The following is a 20316-nucleotide window of genomic DNA, read 5'->3' as shown; positions in this document are numbered from 1 at the left end:
GCAGGAAGTCCAGATTACAACCAGGGAGTACACGAAGGCAGAAACATGGAAACTGTGCCTCAGAGATTATAGCCCTGCAAATGTTTTTTTTTATTTTTTTATTAGTGGAATCAGTGGCTTGGCTTGGCGAATTTGCATACTTTTGTCTTATCCTTAAGAGGATTTTCTTCCTTCGTAACTACCTCCATTTATTTACTGCTTCTTCTTTATTCAGAATACAAGAAGACTTGTCACTTCCTCAATCAACAACCCCCAACTCTCTCTCTCCCCACTCCTGCCCACCATACTCCCTCTGACAGAGGAATTCCATTCACTCTTTATTTTTTTAACAGTGCCCAGAGGTCCAACTTTTGGCCACCAAAGAGAATACACTCTCCAGGGTCCGTTTCTCTTTGCCTTATCTTCTCTGTAAGATGGTCTTCAGGTTCTCGTATATATTTTAAAATGTAAAACATATGTCCGACAACTAAGAAAAGCTTCAAAATCACCAATGGAATGAACTGATTCTTTTAGTTATGCTTCGCATGAACTTTTCAGGATGTTAAAAAAATGTGGGTTTTTTTTTTTTTCTCTCCCAACAAACCTTTAACATTTAGGTCTTAAAGAAAATGACATGGTAGACTGACCCCCTGGGCTTGTCTCTACTTCAGTTTAATTACAGGCAAAGAGTTCCAGGAGAGAAGTCCACCGTCTCTCTCGCATACTAGGAATCCCTGAAATCCAAAAACGAATTACAAACAAGGAAAAGATTGTAGCATGTGATGCATTTGTTTGGGTTCCCAGAGCCCTGGATGGCATTTGCCCCAACTCTCTTCTCCACAAGCTGCATTTCCAGCCACATTTGCAACTGCATCGCACGTTCCAGCTACACAGTAACCCTTTAGCCCATAAATTTAAAACTATACCAGAGCGAACAGTTTGGTGAAGAGTTATGAAAATAGAAAACTCCCGTTGGGGTGGAAATCTGAGTTGCAGCTGGGGGAAAGAACCATATTTACCAACAGTTGTCTCCTCGTTGCAGAAAAGAGCAATTTTCGTATGTGTTCTGAAGAAGGTCCTTTAGCATTTACCACCAGCTTCTCACAGCACGTGGCCATCGTACTCTGAATGTCCGCCTAATGTGGGTGCTAAGGGGCCAGCCCCCCTCACCTCTAAGGATTTCAGGCTAAGGGAAAACATGACCTGTGGGCGCACTGTCAGTTGTGAAACAGGCTCCAAAAGTTCATCTAGAAAGTGGACTTTAACTGTTGTTTGCATTTCTGGATAACTTTTTCCTTTTTTCCTTTTTTTTTTTTTTTTTTTTTTTTTTTTTTTTTTTTTTTTTTTTTTGTTTCGTTTTGGGGGTTTTGTTTTGTTTCTGCTTTGTTTTTGTATTTCAAAATCATTTTTGGAATACCGTTTGAGAAAACTGGTCTGTAAGCCTTTCTGACTTTCAAGTTTAAGACCAGAATCCCTCTAGCTGTGAAACAATGTTCCTGAAAGAAAGAACCCTGTTTCATCAACCTCTGCAGTATGGTACATCCATCCACTCTCTAGCCTGGAGTCAGTCAGAATGAGTCCTGTGTTTCAGTGAAAGACCACTTATAAATATTGGTGAATGACGATATACCATGGCCCCCACAGAAGACTGTGGTCTTTATTCTTACACAGCTGCAGCCAGTGAAACCACACAGGAAGTTGAAGAGTGTTCTTCTCTTTGGGCTATTATTTTACTACTACTACTTAACTACTAGTACTAGTACTAGGCTGTAACTTGGGAATAAAGAAATGCTCCCTAGTTCCTGCCAGCTCCTCTTCTCTGTAGTTCGGTTACCTACAGAGTCAACTCTGTGCAGCCCTCTAAAAAGCAGAAATTACACACAATACATCTCAAACAAACCCCATCCCCACCACATGCGCAGAATATGTGATAGAAAACGTAAGGGAATCTTAGAGACTTTCATGATTTTCTACCTAAGCTCAAATTTTAGTCATATGCTGTTAAGGCTTGTCCTTCAGACTCTTTATCATTGAGTCCCTTCGTCGCTGAGTCCCTCGAGCTGCTCCGGGCTGACCCTCCTTCTCACCGAGCCGGGCCCGACCACTGTCCTGAAGTATTCCCGCATCCGTGGGGCTGATGCTCATGTCACTTCTGTACATGTCATCATCTTAGTGCTTTGAATATCGCCTCTTATGATACCACCTCTGACATATTTAATTCAACATCCATGTCTCCAATGCAACCTATTTTCTCACTTCCTCTCTCCATGAAACCTTTTCCTCCTTGACAGGAAAATTTTCTGAGTCAGTTAACCCACCCCACTCTCAAGACTAAACCCGGGCCATAATTTCTTTCCTGCCAAGCCTGGAGTCCATGATGACTTAGTCAAAACGTTCTTTTACAAGCTCCCTGACTTAAACTCCCTTCTTCTCTCTCCTCCCAAGTCCCTGCCCTGAAAATCTGTTAGGCACTGTCCCACATTTTGGCTTCTCTGCCCCTTCGCCTGATGGTGGAAGTGCTTACTGGGCTGCCAGCATCTGGAGTCCCCCCTGCCATCCTCTCCCTCCTGTTCTCTTTATTGGCTTCTCCAAACCCTCACTATTGCCTTCGTACCTCCCACACGGCCTCTCCAGGGTTACTGTTAGCAGGTGACCTTAAAGCGAGAGAATCTTCGAATGATCCATTTCCCCTCCATGCCTTATAGTCATCTCTCCCAGGTCCCTCCTGACACACTCAGAGGAAAGACAGCTATTCCTCCCGCTCCAAATTTAACTTTGCTACTTTAAGCATCCTCCCTGTTTCCTGCCTCCCCAACCTCTTCCTCTCTACTAGTTCTTTCCTTGGATCTTATAACTTAAACTTCCTTCATCTTCAAAACAAACAGTAAGCAAATAACTTGGCTCTGCATCCTCTTCCAAGAATGGGCCCCTTTTCCTTCCATTTTTTGCCAAACTGTACTTGCTATTCTTCCTTTCTTCTTATTTCTTTTACTCTTATTAGCTACAAAATGGGGTAAGTTTTGTTGTTGTTGTTTTCTATTAAAGAATACTAAATATCCATTGGAAGACTACATCAGGTAATATGGGAAAACATAAAGAAGAAAAATTTTAATTTCTAGTAATGTCACCACCCATGTACTGTTACATTTCATATTTATTTATGCATCAATTGATTTTTCCACATCACAGTGTATTGCCAATAATTAAGGGTACTCTTTTAAAATACATAACAACATTATCATACCTACAAAGATATTAGTAAAAGCCCTTTGATATAATCAAATTCCTACTGCCGATAATACTTAGATGGTTATTCTTCCCATTTTTTCTCTATTTCTACATATCCAAGGTAAGTATATATTCATTTTTAATTAAAATACACAATCTTACAATGTATGTGATTTTGTAACCTGCCTTTTCCCCTAAGATTCTGTATCTTTCTAAATTACTATGTAGATCTACATCATCATTTTTAATAACTATCCAGTAGTCTTTGTATAAATGTCATAATTTATTTAGCCAGTAACCTATCTAAGCCCATAAAGTTTTATATTACTATCTTTTGTCTACATTATAAATAGCTGCTATGAACATTCCCATTTTGTTTCATTTTGGCGCTTTCTCTTTTGGGGGCAAGGCTGCTTCTCATCTGTCAGCCATTGGGAATTGCTTCCAAAGGAGATTAAGATAAAGATTTAATTTCATACTTTTTCAAAAAAAAAAAAAAAAAAAGATGATTCATTTTTCCAAACACATTCACTCTTTAACCTCTGTAGTTTAATTCTCACCCATACTGATTACCTGCTCAAGAAAGGTCATCTATACATTTTTTTCCTTTTTTTCTTTTGTTTTAAATTGAGATGGAGTTGACATATAACATTACATTCGTTTCAGGTGTACTATATAAATGATCCAATATATGTATATATTGTGAATTGTCAACACAATAAATTTAGTTAACACCCATCACCACACATAGTTACAAATTTTTTCTTCTTGTGATAAGAACATTTAAGATCTACTCTCTGAGCAACTAGTACCTTTGACCCACTTCACCTGTTTTACCTGCCCACCATGCCTCGCCTCTGGCAACCACAGATCTCTTCTCTGTGCCTGAGTTGTTTTTGTTTTTAGTTTCCACATATAAATGAGATCATATACTATTTGTCTTTCTCTTTCTAACTTACTTCACTTAGCATAATGCCCTCAAGATCCATCCATGTTGTCACAAATGGCAAGATATTCTTCTTTTTTATGGCTAATATTCCATTGTGTGTATATGTATGTATCTCACATTTTCTTTATAAATTCATCCATTCGTGGACACTTGAGTTGTTTCCATGTCTTGCCTCTTGTAAATAATACTGCAGTGAACATAGGGGTACAGACATTTTTTCAAATTAGTGTTTTCATTTTCTTCAGATAAACACCCAGAAATAGAATTGCTGGATCATGTGTCCATATATTCACAAGTGACCGATTCAATTAATACACTTAATCTTAACTCTTCTTTACTCCTTAAGAATTTGGCATTCTTAGGCACTACCATCTTTTTGCCACTTTATTGTCCTAAGGCTTCCATTGCTGCAAACTTTCCTGATTGTCCACTAAGTCTGATGTTCTGCATCTAACTTTTCCTCACTGCATCTTTTTCCTCTCCCTGTTTTCTGATATTTCCTGGGATCTTACATGTGACTTTATGCTTCTTATTTTTTGCTTCCTCACTGAGCAACTCAGACCTGTCCGCAGGCAATTACTGTATATCTTACTGGGTGCTGATGGGGGACAGAGCTATCAGGTGGTACATCAAGTAGGGGCTGAGGGTATCAGCCTCGTGTCGGTCAGCAGTGGAGAGCAGCTCTGCCACCAGCGATCCGGATGTAAGGGGGTCTTGGTGAGAAAGGCTGGAGAAGCAGACGGAGGCCAGCACCCAGCATGGCATACTAAGGAGTCTGCACTCGATCGTTCTGTTTGTCCAATAGAGTTTCTAGGTTCCTAGGACATACTGAGCACGATCATTTCATTTTTTGTGGTTCATCCTGCATCTGCAATGTGGGAATATCTTTTTTTCATTCCACAGAGATGAGCCTACAATTATTACTCCTGCGATGACAAAGAAAGACTATATAAAAGAAGATGTACTTGTCATGGGGAGGGGGAAAATAAAGAATATGAATAGCATATTATGTGTGATTTATTGGGACTCTTAAAATATGTGTTCAGCCATTAGCTGTACCCAGCCTGCAGCCTGAGATAAACTCATAAATTCTAGAATACTTGCAAAACCAAATTGGGACTGAAAACCAGCTCCATTAGAGCACAGTATTCATGTGGCATGCTTTGGAAAAGTCATTTTCATTAAAATGGGGTTCTTGCCTGAGGGAGCACATCTTACAAATACAGGAGTGCGGGACTCAGATGTACCAAAACCGGGTCCTGGACCGCACCGTGGCCAACGCCTCACGTTCCTGCCACCTCAGGATCCATCTCCTCATACAAAAAGTCCCTCCGTTTAACCAGCCCCGAGAGAATAATGCCTAGAAAGTCACTCCACGCTTTCCATCTTTACCGGGAAATCGCTTCTGCTTGAAATCTCATCCTGACAAGAGAAACATTCCAGGAGCATTCCTCACGCCTCATGAATTCCTGTGCTTGGAGAAGGAAAGGTGGTTCCTTTTAGAAATTGTTCGTTTCGCGGTTGAGCACATTGCCGGTAAATCAAAATGTGTCTGAAATCTCATGCAGATCATATTCGGCTGAGGAAAGAAGTCCAAGGCTGATGAGAGTCAATGTGATTGTGTGTGATATCTCTTGCTTTCTGTCCACAGCCTGCGGCGCCCCCAGTGGACACGCCTGAGCTGAGCGCCTTTCTACGAAACTCGACCATTCCTCATCTCATCAGGAAGAGAGACGTGCCCATGCTGGAGCCCCACAGACAGAGCCCCATGAAAATCCTGGTGAGTCATCTCAGTGTGCAGGGGAAAGACGTGCCACAGAGCTGCCACATGCAGACGGTTTTAGCTTCGAGTACTGTTTAACACTCTCCTTCAATGCTCAGATAATGCCTGACACTTCTTGGCAGTGCATAGTGTGAGACGTGAACGTGACTTTTCCATGGGAACTAGTGAGTATTTGCAGCGTAACGTTTTCACCCTTCTAAACCTGCTGCAGAGGCCACACTGGAGAAGTAGTGAGGAAAACATAAAGTGTGATGGTGAATGCATCTCAAAAACGTTAGCCTATCCCCAGACACTAGGGTGCGAGTTTGAGGTGAGCCTGGAGACACAACGCCCATGTGATGGGTCCTCGGCATGTTACACCTGTCCCTGAATCTCAGCATCCTCTGCACGTCTGGCAGAGATGAAAATGGTGGGGCTGGGTTTCCTGGGCCCAAACTGGAGTCTTCGCGTTGTGGGTTGTAGCAGATCTAGCCTGAGCTGAGTAAGCACTTTGCAAAACCGTAGACAGCATTCCCGAGTGAGCGTTCTCTCTCTGCTCCTTCGTTTCAGTGTGAATGTTAAAACCAGAGCACACTACACTTAAAAAGGGTTAAGATATTAACCATTGTCGCTGCAACAAATTTAAGAGAGGGTTAGAATAGTTTTTTTTTTTAACATGTGTCTTGAACACGCTCTGACATTCAATTTATATTTCATCTTGACAGTATAAAAGGTTTCGAATGTGGAAATGGACAGAAAAGTACAAGCAAGTCTAACTTAATCAGCTAAACTTGAGAGAAGCATTTATTATAATAGAACTACCTGAAATTACATGGTGACTTCGATGGAAGTCGGCAGGTTATGATTAGATGATACTGTCACATTTTTAAAAAATGTAAGGGTAGGGAATCGATACACTACTGAGTTTAGGATAAATTTATAAAATTCTGCATGTTATCATTTTTAAAAAGCTTCCAGGAAGAACAAAAGAAGAGAAAAACAATGATTTAAGTCCTAGGGATGTTCTGTGCAGCATGGAGACTAAGTTAATAACATTGTATTCTGTATTTGAAAGTTGCTAAGCAAGTAAATCTTAAAAGTTTCATCACAAGGAAAAAAAGTTTGTAAGTATATGTGGCAGCAGATGTTAACTAGACTTATTGTGGTGATCATTTTGCAGTATATGCAATTATCAAATCATTATACTGTATATCTGAAACTAATGTTATGTCAGTTATACCTTATTAAAATTTTTTGAATAAATTTTTTTAAAAAAGAAAATGATTGATATCTATAGAATTCTTACATGCAGAACCAATGGGAAAGCTGACTGGAGACCTAGTGTCCAAACCCATGGAGACTAACAATTTGGAAAATCAAGATTCAACTGTATTTTTCAATTTCCACTTCAGCATATGTCTCATGAGTACAAAAGGCAGTGGACATCAATAAGTAACACTCTTTTGTAAATTATATGATCCTGTGTTATACAAAGATTTTTTTCACTTTTGTTTTTTTCTCATTAAAGATTTTTAATGCCAGATGATTTCTAACCTCTGAAATCAAGAAAACTTATTACTTGCAGATGAGAGCAAGGCGATCCTCGATTTCTATTTCTGATTTTGTTAACTCATGTTTTATTCCCTTTCTCGCTTATTGGTTGAAAACTTGCAAATGATACACCTCCCCATGTCCTTGGGCCAAAATAATTCTGGATAGAAAGTGATTATGCAAAGTTTATTCTAAAATCAAAAGCTAAATAAGACCTCCCACAGTTTTTGTTTAGTTAAAAGCAACTTACTGGATCCCATTTCTGATTAGGAATTTGAAAGTACAAAATGCCAACATCCTGTGTTGGGATCATGATTTCCAGTTTGCATAGGAAAAATCTGTATCTGTCACACTGAAATATAATTTCTCCCTGTCTATAAGACCGTCCTTGCTTTTCTCATCTGTCCTTGCTCGGTTTACAGAAGCCTTATCCTTTCAGCACTGGACACGCTTGACCACTTCCTGAAACCACCAGCTCCCTTGGCTTCCCCCAGCACATTCTCCTCCGGTTCTCTCTCTACCTTTTAACTTGCCCCTTTGAGTTTTTCATGGACTTCTCTCCTACTCATCCTTCAATGGTCCTGGACCTCAGGATTCCATCCCCAGCCCCGTCATCTCCTCTCCCGTTGGCTTTGCTCTTTCAGGGAAATTTCTTGCATGATTATAACTGCAGTCTTTCCTAGGTGCCTCCTGCCATCTTGGCACCCCTTTATCGTGTTTGAGACTTGAAGGGCTCACTGTATATGTTCTTCTGGATGTCTGATAGACACCCTGGCCCCACATGTCCAAAACTCTGTCTCCACGACCCCCAGAATAAGCTACTTCTCTAGAATTCCCAGTCTCAGTAATGCCAGGACCCATCCACCTAGTTTTCCAAGCCAAGACAGCTCCCTCCACCCATCCCTCTCCTTCATCCCAGCCTTCGATTAGTCTAACTTACTCCCTGGTCACAAAGCAGGATATTCTGAGAGTTTTATCTGCTAGGCTGTGTTTAAACTAGTTTCTAGGTTTGCCCAACTTATAATGGGTAACTTTTAATGTAAGAAACGCATGTTCCTGGAGAGTATTCATCATGATGACATGCGTATTTTCTGAGCGGACCCCAGTGTGGAAATAAATGGAAACATCCCATTCATTTTCCATGTGCTCATGTATAGGATGATACTTCTCCAATTATACTCCCTCACTGATGTGAATCGTGTGGTCCATGCTTTAGTTTTCATGTCTCAGGCACTAGGAACTAACCTGTACATGTTCGATAAGAATCAGTTTCTTGGAAATAATGTGAAGTAGTTGACTGAGACATTTCATTTTAATGAAATTGACAAACTGCAGAGTAATCCAAGGAACATGTTGCCGTGAACACCTTTTTTGAAAACCTCAGAATTCTCTAAAAACCGAGCAATCGATCAGTCATGAGTCTCTGATAAATTCCAGCTGGGTTAGATTTCTTTGTGATGTTCCCAAATACAGGAGCCTGGGCTGCTTGTATTCTACTTGAGTTGGGGACGGAGGTGTTTGGGATCTTGTGCCTCCAAATTTCTGCAGTTCATGCCATCCGGGGTTGGGGGGGGACCCCTCATGTTTACCTATGCTTCGATTAGTCACCACGTATCTATTCTACTTCCAAAACTGCTATAAAGTGCATCTCCCTCCCTCCGTTCCAGTCCGAGGCCTCATCTTTTCTCACTTGGACTTTTGCAACAAGTGTTTAACATCCTCCTTGCCTCCCACTCCCCTCCTTCCAGTCTTCGCTCACATACCGCCTGTCCCCCGAAATACAGACGTGACCATATTCCTTGCTAAAAAAGCTTCGCGGCTTCCCAGTGCCTTCTGAAAAAAAATCTGAAGTCCTTAACACAAATAGACAGAGAGGAGAATATTATGGAAGAAATACTTGTCAATGGGTTAATAGCTTTGGATCTTTCAGATAATAAAGACTCTAGGACCTTCCTTTCGAAAGCCTTTTCAGGGCTTTGCTTAGTCCGGGGTCCGATGTTGTGCATATCTATAGGCCATGTTGTCCTGAGTTTAGAGAAAATGAAACAGAACAATTCTATTGCTGCCACAGGAGGATTGTTTTAAGTCCTTAGAAAAGAGCTTAAATTTTGTTGCCGTTCTGTTCCATCTTATTCTCTGCATTTACCGCTGACGTTGATGCATCATCGCCACCAAACTGTGTTTTTTTTTTCTTGGCTGCTTTAATGTACTTGTTCTTCATTTACGGATTAGGCGATGACTCCTGAGGAAATAAGACATAGATAAGCCGAGTTCAAGGTTGATGCTCCACCACAATTTAAAGTCACTGATTGGCCATTGCTGCTTTGTTTCTTGCAGAATTGTACCAATATCGAGTGCCTGCAGATCTCCTGCGTGGTGGGACGGCTAGAAGGAGGAGAAAGTGCAGTCTTGAAAGTCAGATCTCGGTTATGGGCCAAGACATTTCTCCAGGTAATACAAACAAACAAAAAACCGGAAGCACATACATGCCACTCACGAGGAACCTCTTCTCAAAAGCTCCCTGGGGAGATTTTCCTTGTAACGATTTTTAAATTAAAACAAAATTTCTATTATTTTACTTTAAAATTTTTTTAGATTGACTGAAAATGAATTTTTTTTATTTAAAAAATATTTTAAATTTAAACATTGCTTTTAATTTTTAAAAATTTTAAAAGAAATTTCTGTGGAGTTGAGCCAAGATTAGCTGATCCGCTTTCCCATCAGGTGAAGACGACTTTTTTTAGCTTTACTGAAACATTATTGACGTATAATGTATGTAAGTTTAAGGTGTATGACGTGATGATTTGATTCACATAGATATTGCAAAACGATTACCACAGTAAGAGTAGCCAACACCTCCATCCCCTCGCATATTATGTTTTTGTGCCGGTATAGTGATAAGTTTTAAGATCTCTCTTAACAACCTTCAAGCATACGATGCAGTATTATTAACTGTAACTACCATGCCATATATTAGATCCTCCCCAGAATGTACTCATCATATAGCTGGAAGTTTGTACCCTTTGACCAACATCAACATCTCCCCATTCCCCCCATCCCAGAGCCCCTAGCTGCCACCATTCTTCTCTCTGTCTGTCTCTCTGTCTGTCTCTGTCTCTCTGTCTCTGTCTCTGTCTCTGTCTCTCTCTCTCTCTCACACACACACACACACTATACTATATTATACTATACTATACTATACTATACTATACTACATATTGGAGGTTTTTGATAGTTTCGTCATGCAACCCACAGCGGGTAAATGTTTTCTGCCTTCCTAACCCAGGACAAAGTTTACAGTTCTTAGATGACATTGTTTGCAGCATTATGTTTGTTTCTGTCCATATGCTGAACATGCATGTGAAAAGATTTTATTTAAGTTAATCTTAAATGCTCTCTGTTCTGTGATTGTTGCATGAAACAGCATCCTCCTTTACAGCTTAAAGTTTTACCTGTAATTGCTTAGGTTTTGTCATCTCACAAGGTAAATGCTTCTTGTAAATGTCAAGTATTAAAACATGGGCTACGTAAAATGGATATATGCTTTAAAATAGTTCTCGAGAAGGAATTAAGCCGAGGGAAGGTAGGAGTAAGAGAACTCATGATGTTACCAGCACACCAGGTATTTAATCCACTCAAAAGCATCCCTCTCCACTCCATTTGTTACCAGCTCTGTAACTTTTATGAGGACCATGCCATCCTTATGCAAAAGCACAGGACAGAGGCAGCCAGTGGGCTGCAAACCACAGTTTAAATGATGTGGCAATGACAGAAGAATGGGACGTTTTCTGAGGATCAATAGCTAGCTGGGTCTGGTTGAAGGTCTAAGATATTGCCGAAGGATATTAGCTCCAGCTGCTTTTTCAATTCTAAATTTCCTACAAATGGCATCGACTGCTATCACGTGAGGAGACTGCTCAATGGGAAAGATTTCTTACCATAAGCATAACATAGTTGTTATGTAAGGAGCATGGCTGAAAGCATCCAACTTTCAACGTGGAATCGATGATACAATTCTGCTCATAATTGTTTGTCACGAATTCCTTAACCTTGCCATGCCTTTGACCTACAGTCACAGGACGAGTGTATCTTTCTTTGATGCCGACCCAGCTGATTATCGCTAATAGCTCACATTTCTTATTCCTTGGAGCTGCAGAGCAACTTAGAAACATGAAAAAAAAATTTTTCCTACTGTAAAGAGTGGAAGATACCTTGGTTTTGGGGAATAAAATAAAATAAAGATCAAATCGATCTATGTGTTATATTGTTCCTCGGCTCTTTGCCTACCACCTAATTTGTTCAGGCCCCAGACTGTATCAGTTTGCAAAGCAGAAGCAGATAACAGAGCCGAGAGCATGGCACTAGCCTTTATCATGACTGCAGCCCTCATTTAACATCACTACCTTCTTTTACAGCATCCCAAACTTCCTAATGTAACTGATAGGACAAGGTGTCCAATTTAATAACTAAAAGCAGGAGACCTTTTTAAAAGTGCTATCGAATGGGTCTTACATGGAGTGGGAGGGTCATAGAATAACCAAACCATCTAATGTGGTCATTTGCTGTCCACCCATACGGTCAGTCACCCAGGAGCGATGAAGCCATCCTATGTCTGCTGTTCTAGATGCTCTGGAAGAGAAAGCCTTACAATTCATGCTACATGCCTTCTGTTTTTGTGTAGTCTTGTCAGGGAGAAAAGCAACAGAGAAAAATAAAAAGTTAAACAACAATGTGAAAATTCCAAACACTATACGACGAAGAGAAAGCCTTACAATTCATGCTACATGCCTTCTATTTTTGTGTAGTCTTGTTGGGGAGAAAAGTAACAGAGAAAAATAAAAAGTTAAACAACTTTTGAAAATTCCAAACACTATACGACAAATGTCGTCTCATCTCAGAGCTCGGAATCAGAATCTGAGTGTGATCCTGGGTGTTTCTGAAGCTCAGGTGGTTTGTGAACCACAGGAAGTGACAGTAAAGCTGGGTGATGAATGAAAATGTGAAGAGGAATCAAACTCTGGCCAAGAGCAGGGTGGGCAAAGGAAGGAGGTGAAAGAAAGTCAGAGAAACGTGTTTCTCCACATTCTATGGATCGAATCTCATCTCTTATTCATTAAGAAACTTTCATGTTCACAAATGCAGAATCACGTAGTACAAAAACTTTCCATCTAGAGTCACCGCGGAGATGGAGTTCTCCCGTGATTTGTTTCCCAAAGACATGACCTCAAGAGCAAGAAAATTATTTTCTATCAGTTTTTTTATTGAACTTGGAGACTAAAGAAAACGTTCATTGGACGTTTGAGAGCATGGACATATATTTCAGTACGTAGTTATAACCCTTAGGCATAGAACCTCATTACCGGAATTTGCCATGTTTCTTCAATGTCTACCAGCCAGGATGGTAAGGAAAGTAGATTTAAATCACCAAAGTACACGCAAGATTTTGTGAACAAAGATTTTTACATTTTAAAAAACACTTCTCACACAAACAACAAAAAATATTCCAGCTCTTAGTTAAAATGAAAACAGGAGACTAGAGACCATCAGAAGAATAACAACCAAAAGAATTTTTCCAAATAAATAGAATTGCTTATCCTGGAATGTCAGAGAAGAAAAAAAGAAGAAGCCAAAGATATAGCGCCTTTAAGGATATAAAAGTTTTGCATACTCTGGCCTGTCCTTATCATGTAGAGGAAATGGGGTTTATTGAAGAGAGAGGAAAAAAAAAAAAGAAATCAACCATGGGGGTGGGGGGTGGGGAGGGGGAACTTGGTACAAAAAACTTAAACAAAATTGTTACAATTCAAACTATAGGACTGGTCTCAAGAAACCCAACATTGGGCTTCAGATGGTGAAGTGCTGGTAAATGTTTAATGAACTGCTCTCTGGGAGGAATCAAAGCTCTGATATCTAGCATGTTTGCTGATTCCCATGGTGTAAATGTTATGCCCCACCCCCTCACCCCCATGGCCAATGTCAAGCTGCCAACATGGTGTTGCAGCATATGGAGTTAGAAAGAAACGCACTGTAGCTCATCCTAAGTAGTGCTTCCACTTACAGGTACGATAGATATAAATAATGTCAAGAGAATAGATTATAGTAAAATGCAACAAAATAATTAGTAGGTATTGAGTTTTGAATGATTACCTTTTAAAAAAATAATCTACTGAAGTTTACATATATATAATTTAAATTTTAATAATGGCTCCGTTTAACAGCTGCTACTCAAAATTTCTGAAACTTTAACAATTTCTCAGGAGCCATTATGAGCCGGCTACAGCTCACCAGTGGATAGATCTAATTTTTATCTCAAGATAAACAGAGGATAACCACAGAAGCTTCAGTTCTCAAAATGGCTTTTCTTGACTTAAATATTTCCCTTTGACTTTAATCAATAGTTAATATGAGAACCAATTAAATAAAAATAACTTTTGCTGAAAGTTCTATCAAAAACACTGTATAGCTCTAGGGGTGTGGTTCTTAAAGGGAGATTTTGCTACCTAAAAGGACACTAGTAATAATTAGAGACATCTTTGGCTGTCGTGACTAGGGTAGATGTCATGGCGGGGGTAGATGTCATACTGGCATCTAGTGGATAGAGGCCAGGGATCCTGCTCAACTTCCTACATTGCACAAGACAGTCCCCCATCCAACCCCAAATCCTGATAGTGCCAAGACTGAGAACTCTGTTCTGGGTCATCCATAAAAGTAAGATATGTGATACATTCCTTTATAAATTAGTACCAGTCTCACTCCTAAAATATTTCCCTCTATAAGATAACATGGATTTTGTAGCCTTTGGGTTTTGGAGAATACCAGACCTAGAATACTAGGTCTCCCTTTTATTTTTCCCTAGCAGCAACTATATTAATCCTTGTGCTTATTCCTTTTGGGGATTCTGATTTGCTGGTTTTCATTTTAAGTTTATTACAGCAAGTCTTTTGTTAATAAGACAAATTCTCCTTAGAAATAGGAAGAGGATGAATGGTTGGTTGGATGGATGTTTGGATGGATGATGGATAGATGATGGCTGGATGATGGATGATGGATAAATGTCTGGAAAGATGATGGACGGACAGTGGATGAATGAGTGAATGGATGGATGGATGGATGATGGATAGATGGATGGATGATTGGTGGATGGAAAATGGATAATGGATGGATAAATGGATGGATGGGGAAAATAAAAGAGAAAAAGGAAGGAAGGAGGAAATTTTGCTTTGGAAATGAAAAACACTGAAAACAATTGGGTGACTGCCATTACAACTTTTAAAAGCTTTATACAGAATATATTTATATAAGTATTTTTAATTTCAGAGAAAAAATGATCCCTATTCTCTGGCATCCCTGGTGTCCTTTGAAGTTAAGAAGATGCCTTATAAAGATCAGCCAGAAAAACTCCCAGAAGGAAGCATAGCAGTGAGTATCTTAAAAATATACAGGCACCAATAATTTCACTAAAATAATTATTTTTCAAATCACTGTTCAGCTTGTGTTAGGTTTAAGTTCTTATTACACTGACTTGATTTCCTCTTCCAATCATCGTTTTCTTATTTCAGTGTGGAAATTTCTTAGTGTCATTTGATCGAATTTTTAAACTTTCAGTATAAATTTCTACCCCTCCAAAAAGAATCACAAGGCAGGACCAATGTAATTTTTAAACTAGCCATTTTGTTTCAGAGAAGTCCAGATAGCAATGATCATTATAATGAAATCATACTGATTGTTTAATTTTAATGTGAGTAAGTAGAGAAAAAATAATTTCTTCCTTAGGGACAGTTGCCAGGGACCAGATGCACAACTTTGGACAGTAATCTTTCCTTTCTATATAAAGAGCAATAATTGTTTTTTTTTTTTTACCTGGGGGAAAAAAGTATACTCTGAGCTTCGTTTGAATGAAATGTTATTTTTTTTTAAATCGAGTCTATCAAACATGACTGATACCAAAATATCTGTCACAGCACAACTGCTGATATTCTCAGCAACCTGACAAGGCCATGCAGAGAAAAGGGGAGAGTGGGTGGGAGGGGCTGAGCAGACCAGACAGTCCCCAAAACTCTGCCTTTACAGTGAAACTGATCACAACCGAGACCCTAGGAAGCGATATTAAGATTTAAACCTTCGTCTCTTGGTCGTTCCATAGGTATTCACAACCCCCACTTGAGCTCTGGTCCCCAGGTCTTTGTGACTCAAAGTGCAGCTTGCAGACCAGCCACATCAACATCACCTAGGAAACTGTTAGAAATTCAGAAACAGGCCTCGCTCCAGACCTGTGTTTTTTCAAAAGCATCAGGGCATCGTGTTCACAGAAAGTTTGAGAAGCACTACTTTGGATGGCATATAAATTGCCCAGGTCTTCAAATGTAATTGCGATATTTAATCTTTCTAGCCTAATCTACTTTTAGTTCCTTAAATTAAATTAATCCATTGGTTAGTGATTCTCAACCTTAAATATGCAAAAGAGTCACCACTCATGCAACTTTAAAGACATATACAGGCTAAATCTTCACTCTGACCTCAGGATTAAGTAGGTCTGAAGTGGGGGCTTCGACACTGGGCTTTGAAAGATCTACATATGATAATTCTGCAATGAAACTTGGACTGAGAACCTCTAGCACAGGCAGGCTGCATAGAGGAAGATCCAATTTCAAAATAGATTCTCCTCAGCTTTATCCGGCTTCACCCAGGCTTTACCCTGTTCTAATTAGGAAAGCTTCAGGAAATCACTCTACTTTGCTGAGGCTGTTGCCATATTCACCTGAAAGAATTACTAAAATGATTAATAAAATTATGTGTAGAAAGCCCTAGCATTGTACCTGGAACAAAGTAAGTCTCAAGTCTCGATAATGTTGACCCTCCCCATATCGGGAATGTCAACAGATTTGCACAGTCAAACTTTATATCAGTAAACTTCGGTGGCATTTTAAAGCAGACACTACCACATCTTCCTTCATTTAGCCCATCTCTCTCTCACGAGATGTCTGCTGTAGTTTGGATTTATGTTCAACCTAGAAAAGAGAGGCTTTCGGTTTTGAATATTGAGTATTCGTCCAGAGAGGTTCAAAGGCTTGTAGCTCTAAGGGAGATAAATCTGGGCCCTTTTGTTGTCTGTGAGCATGTGTTCACTAAGAGAAACACATGTTACCATCGATTCTATCAACAGTATTGCATCTTTCTGTGCGGGCCACAGGTGACAGACAGCCTGCTGTTCTCAACCCATCTCAGAAGATCCACAAACTAATCAGACACATGATCCCCCACCCCCACCACCCATTGTTTTAAACTGTCTTGTTATGGGATGTAGATGATTTACCACGCCATTTACACCATTTACGGAAAGGTTCAGCCTTCCTTTCATTATAATGTTGATGAGATGCCTTAGGAAATTAACTCTTATTGACATCGTTAGCCTACAGTAAAACTGGTTTTGTTATATAGGTCCGTTGGCTTCACGTTGCAGAACCTAGATGTTAAGTGAGGACTTATTTATAATTGGAAAAAAACATTCCGGAACAAAGGTGCTGCTTCCAGGTCTCCCAGTACCTGCCTGCAGGAGACTCTTGCCAGTGCAGAGTTAGCTTTGGATTACAGGAAAACGGTCTTTCTGTGGCTTAGTTTGAGAGAAAGGTGCTTGGAGCTGGCAGATGTTTTTTATACCGAGTTCTCAAAAGTCTTGTCATTCTTATCTTGAAAAGAGCCCAGTGGGAGAGAATAATTGCTTTAAGGTTGTAGACAGACTTCGTTGGAATTGGTGGTTGGGAAAATATCAGAGCTCCAACCCATGACTCTGCCACTGGGAAAATAAATCTCTCAGTTCCTTCTTTGGTAATCCTAGGCCCTCGTGTGGGGTGATTCATTTGTTTATACTCTCTTTCAACATGCTCATGATTCAAGCATTTCTTGAGGCCTCTATGCGCTTTACCTATTGATGAAAGAGAGATCCCCATCTGCTTCTTGTATAGTGTCTCACGTGACGTGACGCTTGTCATGTTCAGAGGTGAAGGAAAGTTTGCACGAAGCTGAGGGACATGACTGAACACCGATTCACTACAGTTCAACTGGAAAAAATTACTGTTATATTTTTGTTATTACTTTTTTTTGCTTACCAATTAACTTTGACATTTTTGTGCCGTGACGAAAGCCGAATTCCAAAATTTACATCTAGAAGAGAGTATTATTGTCTAGTATAATTCCAAAGGTGGCTATTATAAAATGGCGTGAAAATCCTTATTTAGAAACTCACCCATAAACTGAATCCATTCGATTTTCAAAATTGTTAGCAAAACTCCAGCAAGTTAAAATGGAATTCTTATATTAAATAATTGTTTAGAGTTTAAATTTATATCTCATAAGGGCTATTTAAATTTTGTTAAAATGTACATTCAGCTGGTCCACCTTATGTTACTATTTGTTCTAAATGGCACTGTAGGTAGGGCGTCTTGGTACATTTATTTAAAACATTCTTGTGACCTCACTGAAGTATGTTTACACAAGATTTTGTGATACATGAATACAGATGTCAAGATTAATTACAGTTGCAAATTCAAGGGAGCTTTTTCGTTCTACCTTGGTATTTTGTCAAAATATACAAAAGCATATCATAAATGTCAATAAGAAAATGTAGGCATATTAAAGATTTATTTATGGTTTTTCAACCATAATAAAGAACAAGATTTATGACATGATAAAAGTAAGAATTAATGTTCTCTTCTTAACATCTCTTTAAGATGATACTAAACCACTTACAATTTATGGATCCCACTTCCTAAAATTGCTGATAATTATAATAAGTGAACTGTTAAAACTTTATACTCTTTCCTTAAATAGTTACAGGTTCTTGATACATAAAAATGAATTTAAACAGTTTGTTGATTAGTTGCCATGCAACAGAATTTTTCTCCCTAAATTTTAAGGACCTTAGTCACTCAATATTACCCTTCTTTTTTAAAGCAGTTGAAATCTGTAATTACAAGCCAGTGTTCTTAAGATAAACCCTTAGTACTAAATATACCCCATCTTCTGCCTCGGGACCCCCTTCTTGGGGAAAGAATCTTATAAAGAGGGACATGGGCAATTCGGTTAATCACATAATTGTATGAGATTATACAGAATGTTCTAGAGCTATGCAGTCCAGTATGGTAGCTACTAGCTACACATTGCTAGTGAGTACCTGACATGTGACTAGTGTGACTAAAGACCTGAACTAGTAATTTTATTTCATATTAACTCATTTAAATATAAACTTCAAATTCTAGCCGTATAAAATATTTTTTTCCATTAAACACAGTGTCATTTTTTTGGTAAGACTGTATTTCACTTTAACCTTGAAATTTTAGCAATTGTTATGTGCTACAGGTGTAACAATATACACTGGATTTTGAAGACGTAGTTAAAAAAAAAGAATGTAAAATATTATGAATAGTTTTATATTAATTACATGTTGAAATAATAGTAGTTTTGACATTTAGGGTTAAATAAAATATATTATTAAAATTTGTGCCCCATCTTTCTTTTAGAATGTGGCAAGTAGAACATTTTAAATTACATGTGTAGCTTGCATTATATTTCTATTGGACAGTACTGATCTAGAGCAGGGTTATAGAATGTTCCAGCTGGGAGCTGATGAGAATACATACAGGGCTTCAGAGAACATGGGATATTTAATAAATCTTATTTGAAATGAATAAAAAATTCTTACTTTAAATCAGTGATTAGTCATCAGAAACTCTAAAAATTAAGACCTCTTTTTCTCATTCTTTATTATCCAATGCGTAATGTAAGCTTTGGGTAGACTTGTCCAAATGAGCAGCAAAAAAACATAAGTATTAGAAGTCACAAATTTGGGGTATTTTCCCATATTTTATTTCTTAGCCAAGCTTTCCCAAAACCATTCTACAATTTCCACAGCACTAATTCGAATTTAAATAAATTTTGGTCCTATAAAAGTGATCTATTAAGTCTTTTCCTCTTAAGCTTGCCTTGCAGTTCAAGTTTCCAGTTTATACAGAGAACTGAGCTTCAGGAAAAGCTTTGCTTTACCTATTTCCACCGGCAGCTGAAATGCCCCATTGCCATTTACAGACGTGACTATGTCATATGACTCCCGCATCCACGTGTTCTCAGAAAGGCTTCTCTTTCTGAGACTCTTCCAACGACGCCTTCATCTGACTCTTCGTCCACCTCCTTCGAGCATTGGTCATCTAGCTCGTCTCGTTGGAAATATGGGGAAATACTCTGGGGAATGGCTGTTGGTTTTCTGTATTTCTACTGTCCGTAGTGTAGCGACTTCTTGACTGTGCAGCAGAAGGCCTGGGTGAGTTTAGGGGAACGACAGAGGAGTAGGAAGTCCTCTGAAGCTGCATCCGTTTATATGGAGAAGGCTGGGCAGCCTTGGTGCCACCTGGATGCCCCAAGGGCAGCCAACAAAGAGAGCTGAATGTAGGCTCGACGGGGAAATCACTGAGTTTGGTTTCTTTGAAACTCTTTATGTCCTGTCTTCTTAGTTAATGACATATGATGACACAGAAAATATATACGACATGAGTAATTCTAACATTGAAAGTATTCAGAGAAAGGGTAGGAAGTGGTATTTTTTAAATGAACGCAACGCGGACTGGAAGCCGACTGCCCATGGCTATTATGGTGATGAGCGTGTCAGAATTGAGGAACTGAAGAGGGCCGCAGCAGTCATCCACTCTCAGACTTGCTTCGGACACCGCTGTCGAAATCTTGGGAAACAAATACAAACGAAAAACCAATAGATTTTGAAATTACTTTTATAAAGCTGTTTTCTGCTTCAGGAGAGACTGGTAAGCCTCGCCTGTTCGGTTTCATGTTTTATTCCTAC

The 20316-nt window shown here is 39.2% G+C and overlaps 1 protein-coding gene across 1 annotated transcript in view; it reads left to right on the top strand.

Annotated features, from left to right (window-relative positions):
• The window catches only part of ITGA8 (integrin subunit alpha 8), a 146381-nt gene that overhangs the window by 118796 nt on the left and 7269 nt on the right, over nt 1–20316 (top strand). The window contains 3 exon segments of the mRNA XM_006906981.2: nt 5808–5936; nt 9807–9920; nt 14787–14888. Of these exon segments, the coding sequence (XP_006907043.1) occupies nt 5808–5936; nt 9807–9920; nt 14787–14888 (345 nt within the window).

The sequence above is a fragment of the Pteropus alecto genome, unplaced genomic scaffold, assembly GCF_000325575.1.
Source record: "Pteropus alecto unplaced genomic scaffold, ASM32557v1 scaffold11, whole genome shotgun sequence".
Classification (NCBI taxonomy): domain Eukaryota; kingdom Metazoa; phylum Chordata; class Mammalia; order Chiroptera; family Pteropodidae; genus Pteropus; species Pteropus alecto.
This window is presented reverse-complemented; position numbering and strand designations above follow the sequence as displayed.